Source organism: Sinocyclocheilus anshuiensis, unplaced genomic scaffold (assembly GCF_001515605.1).
Source record: "Sinocyclocheilus anshuiensis isolate Anshui unplaced genomic scaffold, SAMN03320099.WGS_v1.1 scaffold997, whole genome shotgun sequence".
Classification (NCBI taxonomy): domain Eukaryota; kingdom Metazoa; phylum Chordata; class Actinopteri; order Cypriniformes; family Cyprinidae; genus Sinocyclocheilus; species Sinocyclocheilus anshuiensis.
This window is the reverse complement of record NW_015555715.1, coordinates 652,984-661,976: the sequence shown is the minus strand read 5'-3', so window position 1 is coordinate 661,976 and position 8,993 is coordinate 652,984. Positions and strand designations below refer to the sequence as shown.

General features: G+C 35.1%; 1 protein-coding gene across 1 annotated transcript in view; it reads right to left on the bottom strand.

The window, feature by feature from the left end:
* Positions 1-5,434: 5,434 nt before the first annotated feature.
* The window catches only part of LOC107672210 (ALX homeobox protein 1), a 4,760-nt gene continuing 1,201 nt past the window's right edge, over positions 5,435-8,993 (bottom strand). Inside the window, exons 2-4 of the mRNA XM_016465303.1 lie at positions 8,040-8,329; positions 7,272-7,400; positions 5,435-5,819 (exon numbers count right to left, since the gene is read on the bottom strand). Coding sequence (XP_016320789.1) covers positions 5,490-5,819; positions 7,272-7,400; positions 8,040-8,329 — 749 coding nt within the window. The 3' untranslated portion in view covers positions 5,435-5,489. The remainder of the gene's footprint in view (positions 5,820-7,271; positions 7,401-8,039; positions 8,330-8,993) is intronic.

Genomic DNA, 8,993 nt, shown 5'->3' with positions numbered 1-8,993 from the left:
CTAAAGTAAAATTAAAACAATAAAAACTATAGAGACGATGAAATGAAAACATCAAATGTAAAAAATCAAATCAAATTTAAAATATTAGCAAAATCTATGATGGTATGATGCTAAAATAACATTGCATGTGATTGAATCATTTAAATGTTAACTAAAACATAAAATCACAGCTATTAATAAGTCAGGGCTTCAGAATGTGACAAAAATAAAAATGTGCAACAATAATGTAATATCGGGAAAGTTTTGTGTGCATCCATATGCTGTTTCACCATATGAACCGGTTCTTTTTAATGAGCCGTGTTGTTAAAGGGATAGTTCACCTAAAAGTGAAAATTCTGTTATTTACTCACCCTTGTGTTGTTTCAAACCCATAAGATTTTCGTTCCTCTTCGAAACACAAATTAAGATTTTTTTTTTATGAAACCTGAGAGATTTCTGTGCCTCCACTGAAAGTCCATTCTACTGAAACTTTGACGGTTCAAAGAGTTCATAAAGACATAGTGAACATAATCTATATAAATCAAACCGTTTAATCCAAGTTCATCATATCAATTGCTTTATATGATGAACAGATATAATTTAGGATTTTATTTACATATAAACGTCAATCAATGCACAGCTAATCAAAAATAGTAAACAGAAAATCAAACATCCGTCAGAAGACTTGATTAAACCGTTTAATTTATATGCATTTATTTTACAATCTTTTTATGAAATTGTTTTGTGGAATGGACTGCACTCAGTGGAGGCCTCTCGGTTTTTCGAGCAATTCTGTAATTTATCAACAAACCAAAAATTTGGCTTCCCTTCATCATTTTTATTGTTTGTTTGTTTGTTTGTAGCTTTATATTAAGTGTGTAAGTGTAAGTTTGATCTAAAACTTCATATAGTCTTAGTTTCTGTTAAACTAAAATGATCATCATGATTCTAAATATTATTGAGAGCAGTATTGTTCAACATACTGAAATAGTGTAATGTTGGATACTGAAATCTAGACGTCAGGTAATTGGTCATGTATTGAATTTGTTTGTCTCTGATGGTTAATTGGCCTGTTTATTGCCTCTGTTTGTCTTGGCATTAGTAAACAGTGTTATCTCAGCGGGGTGCCACCACATCTGACTATTCATGAGCACGTTACATGTCAAGCCTGACACTCTCACAATGACTCACCAGCCACAACAAATGAAGGTAAAGGCTTTTGCCCACAGATTCAGTGGACTACCTTGCTGCACTTTTTGTGTTTGCAAAACACTTGTGTGCTCCTTACAAGACAACACTTTATGTTGATATTTTTAGGTGCATTTCTCTCACCTGATCAGTCTTTCTGTCCTCTTTGTTTTGAGGTCTAAGGTACTAACATTACTATTTGTTAGCGTTTACATCAATCAGAGACGACGCCAACATTGTGGCTTCTCCTCAAGATCTATATGGCTTTATGTTGCTCTCTGAAACAGCCCAGCTCTGAGTGAAAAGGTAATAAAAAAAATAACTTCACACACAATAACTCACAGGGCTTCTTTTGCGCTGGAGACTGGGTTCAGGGAATGCTTTCATTAATCATGAAGCCCAGTACGGACTCCAGTACCGCTGCTCCTACTGAACATAAATAACTGTCCTGGCAGGAAGAGCAATCGCTGGCCCCACGCTCGGCATAGGGCTAAAAACATCACGACCTGCTGCGTGCTGGGAGATTTTGTGAATGATGGGACCCAGCTGAAATGTCCATCAGTGAATGTATGTGGCATTTGGATAGAAGGAAAACAAAAGGTGTGACTTAAGCCAAGAGTGGTGTATTCTTGTATGGCTGGTCTTCAACTCGTAGCACATGAGCCATAAGTGCCCCAGAGGTCCTGAAATGTTGCATTATCCAATATTTCACAACAGGCCATGTTTTCTTTTGTGTCTTGTGATGATTCATATTAAGTCCGAGAACATTCAGTATCATAAAGACAAGAATTTTGCAGTGATCCATGTTAATGCTGTTGTTTGCTTTATGAGCTCATTGTTTGTATATTGTTTCTGACAATTGTTAGAGACAGGTCTATTGTGTTAATATATGTAAAATAATATTATAATGTCATATGTTATATATTGAAGATAAGCAGAGAATATGACAAAAAAAACGTCGTCATCTAACAATATAATGCAATTTTTAGACATTTATTTTCCTTTTTCTCAAACTAACCCACACACATTCTCTGTATTTCAGGGCCCTGTAATACTTGAAATTCCACTACTGTTCAAAAGCTCATTAAAGCTTCATTACTTTGATCAAAAATACAATTATATTGTGAAATAGTATTAGAATTCAAAATTACTGCTTTCTATTTGAATATATTTTAAAATGTAATTTATTTCTGTGATGGCAAAGCCATTACTCCAGTGTCACATGATCTTTCAGAAATCATTTTAATATGCCGATTTGGTGCTTAAGAAACATTTCTTATTATCAATATTGAAAACAGTTGAGCTGCTTAATATAAATTGTGTTTTCAGGATTTTTGATGAATAGAATAGTTCAAACGAACAGCATTTATTTGAAATGGGAATCTGTTGTAACATTAGTGTCACTTTTGATCAATTTAATGCATCCTTGCTGAGTAAACGTATTGAATTAAATATCTTACTGACCCAAAATCTTTTGAACTGAAATGTACAATATCATTATATTTATGCAATTGCTGTTGGGTAAACAAGTGAACACAATAAAACCACACTGACATTCATTTAGGCAAAAGTTCAGCTGTGTTCTCAGGACCATAAAGTTTCTAAAATTACAATGTTACATTTCACTACTTTTCACATTTCTGCGGTTTCATTTAGTTTTGTGTTTCATAATTGCCTTACTGTTAATATACAATAGGCTGTTTAATTAACAGTTTCATTGTGACTAACCCCATATGGGACACAAAAGGTCAGTGTGTGTTTAGTGAACTTAAGCTCTTTTTAGTGCAATAATGGTGGGAATATTGAATTTGTGTTTTTATTTTTGTGAATTTGTTAATTTTCCAGTCTTTGTACTCTGATGGATTTCATGATTATTGCCCAGAGTGAATGATTGCACTGAATTGCAAAATTTGACCATTGGAATTGAATTGCCCTTGATACCTTCAAATCCAAAATATAAATAAAAAATAAAAAAAATCAAGAATTATAGATTACATCTAACAGTAACGCGAAATGTCTGACGAGTGCCATTTCCTTTGGTAGGTGGGAATATTGAATTTGTGTTTTTATTTTTGTGAATTTGTTAATTTTCCAGTCTTTGTACTCTGATGGATTTCATGATTATTGCCCAGAGTGAATGATTGCACTGAATTGCAAAATTTGACCATTGGAATTGAATTGCCCTTGATACCTTCAAATCCAAAATATCAATAAAAAATAAAAAAAATCAAGAATTATAGATTACATCTAACAGTAACGCGAAATGTCTGACGAGTGCTATTTCCTTTGGTACAGCACCAGTTGGACGTGTGGGTAGAGAGGACGGAATAAGGCATCCACAAGAAATACATACTAAATGTGTTTACTTGTGTGCCGTAATTCTAAAGACCACATTGTGCTTGAATGCAGAGTAGGGCCAAAAATGTCCATCAAGGAATCATCTGGAGGAGAGCCATTCATAATCAGGACGTAAATTGTCAGACAAGAGGCATCACATCACATTCCACACAAAGTCCTGTGAGTCTTGTTTTTGTTTTTGCTGTTGCACTTGCCAGCTTACCTTAGAAATGTCTTTCACGAAATTCATGTACTATGCTGTGTACAAGCCAGATTTTTTCTATTCGCTGTGTGTACTTTATGATGGTTAGTGAGTTAGAAAGCATCCTTTCAGTGATTTTATACTACTAAACTATGAGCGCAAATGTAAATACGACCAAGTAATTTTTCAGTACTACCTAATCACAATAATGGAAATCTGTTTGTATTTTATTTTAAAAAAAGATCCAAAAGGAAATATTTAATGTGCAAGTACATTTTTGTAATCAATGTCCTTAGTGTTTTAAAATTAAATTTTTTTTCCACCCAATTGCAGGTCTGGAGTGTTGGGCAGCAGAGAGATCCGTCTCTTTCATATGTCTCACTCCCCCAAGCGTGCGAGGGTCTTTATTAATGAGTGTGGCTCACCCCAGAGGGTCAAACCCATTCGCCCTGCTGATGGATCTCATCTGCACCATAGTGTGGTGGGATTTTCTGCCTCACATGTGCTGCACCATCAGTCTTACAGTGAAGCTGTGGATCCATAAAAATGATGGACCAGTGACTAAGATGGATACAGAGATTACACTGTAACAACAGTCAATGCAAAATACTAAGAACTTAAGTAACATAAAAGCTTGTATCAAGTAAGTCATAAAATACAATTTTAAAAACTTCAATTCTTATTAGATGCTTTTAAGCTCATTTTAAAACTCATTACATAAACATATGTAACACTCAAATGGCTAATGGTTTCTAATGGCTTCATTTTTTTAAACTATGCATCCAGGTTTTATTTTTCAATAAATATTGATATTTACTGGGTTTATACAAAATGTATACACAGTCTAAAACACCTACTTAGTGCTACTTACAAAATTGTAGATGAAAAACAATAGAACAGTAAGTTTACTGAATTTTCTGAGTTTACTGTTACTCCAACAGTTGAGTAACTTGATAAAGTTGTGTTTTGTCTCAAAAGGAGAAATATGTAGGTTAGGTGTCAGCAGAGGAGCTGAAAAAGGGCCAATACTAAACCAGAATATTTTTAAACACTGCTTATTTTGTTGATTTACTCAAAAACATTGGATATAAGATCATAACTGTAATTAAAAAATCCTATTGCCAAATTTTTTTTTTTTTAAACATTTTACCAAAAAAAACTATTCCAAATTAATGCTGTTCTTTTGAACTTTCTGAAAGATATCGGAATTATTTCTGAAAGGTCATGTGACACTCAAGGCTGAACGACATTAATATGTAGCTTTACCATCACAGAAGTAAGTTACATTTTAAAATATATTAAAACAAAGGAGCTAAGAGAATTAAAAAATTAGAAACATTAACTATAATTTTAATGAACTTTTATTACCATAAAATAAAAAAGTGTTCCTCTGCATGTGGCATGTGGCACACAGCTAGAGAGTGTTAAACAGCTTTGCTGCAAAGCACACAGACATAGTGTTAGTATGTCGGCCATAACATCTCTGTGAAAGTCATGAGAGTATAATACTGTTGAGTTCTGTGCCCTTCATATTCACAACAACAAGAGATGCTAAGACAAAGAACAATCATTGTTTAATTCAGAGGTTTCTTAATTAAATTATTTTTGAAAGGACAGGAAACTTTTACAGAATTTTTTAACAGGTTATAATCACGGTTCACGGCTGATATCTTTGTTGTTCCAATAAAAATTAAAATAAAAACCAATTCATGAAAGTAACTGGCTGTATTGTTATTTGGCAAAAAAACTGTTCAGATCAGCACTATTAGAACAAGTTCAGAGTTCACATGGCCCAAGATATGTTGGCTGCATGTTCCTTCGCCTTCATCCGCAGCACAGCAATGCTGGAGGACCGCCGTTCAAACTCAGGTTTGGTCTCAAACGCGGCGTGACTGTTCGGTGAAGGAGCCAGAAGTGAATCGGCGAAGAAGTTATTGAGAGACACTCCAAACTGATTTTGCTGGTGATTGGGGAATCCCACGTAACCGTGCTCACTGGCTCTCGGCGAGTGGGGGTAGGGAGATGTCACGCAGGGAGGGGAACCACGCGGGATCATGCAGGACGAGACCACAGAGCTGCCTGTAGTGGGACCTGTCCATAAGTTGTTGGAAATCTGTTTGGTCAGGGGAAGGTGGAATAAAGTGAAATCAAAATGCATGAAATCATAAAATCACAACACTTTAGGGCTTCTCACACCCTGCTCTCTCAGAAAAAAAAGTACCTTTTCAAAAGTTACACGTTTGTGCATTATCTACCCCTAAAGGGTGCATAGTAGTAGGTGCATCTTAATACCTTAATGGTACATATTAGTAGGCTACCTTTTGAAAGGGTACCAAAAACGATGCTAGCCCTGCTCTGGTGAAAGGTTTCATAACCCAGGGTAAAAAGCAGCGCTAACCCCACTTCTAAATTACAAGAGTGAAACTCTCCTCTACCCAGGGTTAAAAGCGGAATGTATAACGACGATAATGTAGGGTTAAGAGCAGTGTGAATAGCCATTTTAATAAGCAAATGATTGAAAGACAAAAACACTTTAGAACATGTCTAAATTCAAATGAAGTTGAAAAAACTCAACAGGCTTGAGCTGGGGCAGGAAGAAATGCAGCAAAAAAATCCATAATCAAAATAAAGGAATCCAAATGTTTGGAAATTCATGGCACATAAACATAGATTGCGTTTTGGAAAGTTAATTCAATTTTAAAAAATAAATCGCTGCATTTTAGTATGCCTGGGAAAATGCTTCATGACAAACCGAGATGACATCATATCAGATACACCCTCAATCTGCATTAAAATACAGTGACAATTATGTCCAAGACTTTAAATAAATCCAGACCAGGCTTTTAAAAACAAACCCTGCAGCCCACAAAAATGCATTTGTGTTCACCACAAGAATCTGAGCACAAGGCTTAGCACCCTCCCACCTCTCCTTACAACATGCCTGGCGCAATAAGGACCTGTCCTGTTAAGGCACAGGCTTTTTTTTAATGTGACTATGAAAAACACGAGTGAAGAATCTGCTCTCTGACGAAAAAAAAAGGAGGTCCCGTGGTGCCATCTAAATCTTCATCTCCTATCCTCGCAACAGCTTTTGTCAGTTAGTGTGAGACAGCTCTCTGCAGTCTGACTGACTGCCCACACCCGTCAAAGCTGTTTAAAGCTCGAAAAGCTAAGGGCTCTTGTCAACAATTCATGCATTGTGTTTGTGTTAGGAAGGACCATATGCGATTAGCTGAAATTTAGTCAAATGTTTCGTGACTCTACAGTCAAATTTTATAATCAGATCAATAAATACTCTGCCACCTTGAATAATTGTTTAACAAAATAGATAATGAAACCTACTTACACAATGTATGATACATGTGATTATTTTTTAGACAGATAATGTATATATAGAACAATAAAGACATTTAAATAATGCACAATAACAATGATGGTTTGCTAAAAACACTAGGCCGGGCATTCTTTTGCATTTGAGTAGTAGACAGCCATGCATTGGTTGATTTATATTTGTTTTTTGCAAACATTTTGCAACACCATGGTGCAGATAAATAAAGTGAATCACCTGTGAATAGCTGTCTGTCCGGGGCAGCATTGATATGTCATAGGTCGCTGCAAAGTGGCTTTTGGCCTGCTGGATCTGTCCATATCTTTCTCGCTTCCTCCACTTGGCTCTTCTGTTCTGGAACCACACCTAAAAAAAAAAAAAAGAAAAGTTATTTTTCCATGATGTAAAATGAATGATTAAATATTGAGATAACATTTTATGTAAGCACAAATTTAAAGAATACATTTTATGTATTTTTTATTTTACTTTATTATTCTTTTTTGTCTTTCGTTGTTATGTCCCGGGTTTTTTTAATATGTTGGTGTAGTGTAAATGTCAAGCCATAATTAATTACAGGGCTGTGACATTAAGTTCATCAATTATGACAGGGAGGGTTACTAATTGTATCTGTTGCAAACAAATACAGATCCATAACTAATAACTGCCATGTAAAACGTTTTCATGATAAAAACATCTTTACATCCATTCATTTATATTTTTAATGAGTTTTCATAGGTTAAACCTGATTTTGTTAAGATTAAAAATGGTTGAAAAAGCGCAATGAAGTGCAGGTTGCACCACTTTCATTTTAAAATTAAAATGAAGAAATTAAAGTTGTTTTCAATTATAGTTTTTTTTATGCTTAGGAATGCATGCAGGAGGACTCAATTTTAAGTGAAAACTCAGGCTTTTCCTCAAATATGATGTTATTCTCAGACAGGCCTAAATGTAACAGAGTTTATATAAAAGTCTACAAAAAAAAACACTTTTTTTGTGAGCAGTTACCTGAACTCTGGCCTCCGTGAGCTCTGTTCTCATGGCCAGCTGGTCTCTCACATACACATCTGGGTAATGGGTTTTCTGGAAGACTTTCTCCAGTTCCTCTAGTTGAGCGCTCGTGAAGGTCGTGCGATGGCGTCTCTTCTTGCTGCTCGACACGTTGCTGTCGCATTTTTCGCCGATGTCGTCCAGGTCAGTTTTGTCTGGTCCGGCTGCGGCTGAGACTCTGATACTGCAGCAGTTCTCCATCGCGTGCAGGCTGCTGTCCTCAGTTTTAGGAGCGCAGTAATTCACGCCTGATTATTATTAAAATATGGGTAGTTGACAAAATTACACACAGTTTCAGCAGCGCCCTATGCAGCACGTAAACTACATCTAAAACATTTTTAAACACTGAATAATTTGCTCATAAGAAACCGCACGGAGTAGTTTTTTTTTTATGTTACATCGTATGATAATTTCAAAAGGTGCAAAATAAAATTAGGAAAACCTTAAGACCATAAATATACATAAAAATAAGAAAAGGCTCCTGGACATACGTCAACGGACAACGGCCTATGTAACTTTATAATGAAAAGAAAGTGTATATTGAATATATGAAATATATTGAATAGGCCTATGTCGTATTCGCCCATTTAGTCCACGTACAATGAGGTAAAAATTACGTTTATTTATTTGAATATTCTTCAAATGTAAATAAATCTCTTATTTGCAGCATTATGTTTACGAATGACTTTTTAATGAAAAGTTACCAACTAATTAGCAGGTACAGAAGATAGCAATGTTTCTAAAAGAAGATTTAAAAAAGGGCAAAGAAGTTTCAAATGATAGATTATCAGATTAGACAAAGGTAATTCCATGAACATATGTAAAACAATTTTTCAGCTTTTCTTTTCTCTTTCACAACTTTTGAAAACGTAATATTTTTTAGTTGTTAAAAAATAAATTGGTGGGGGGGGG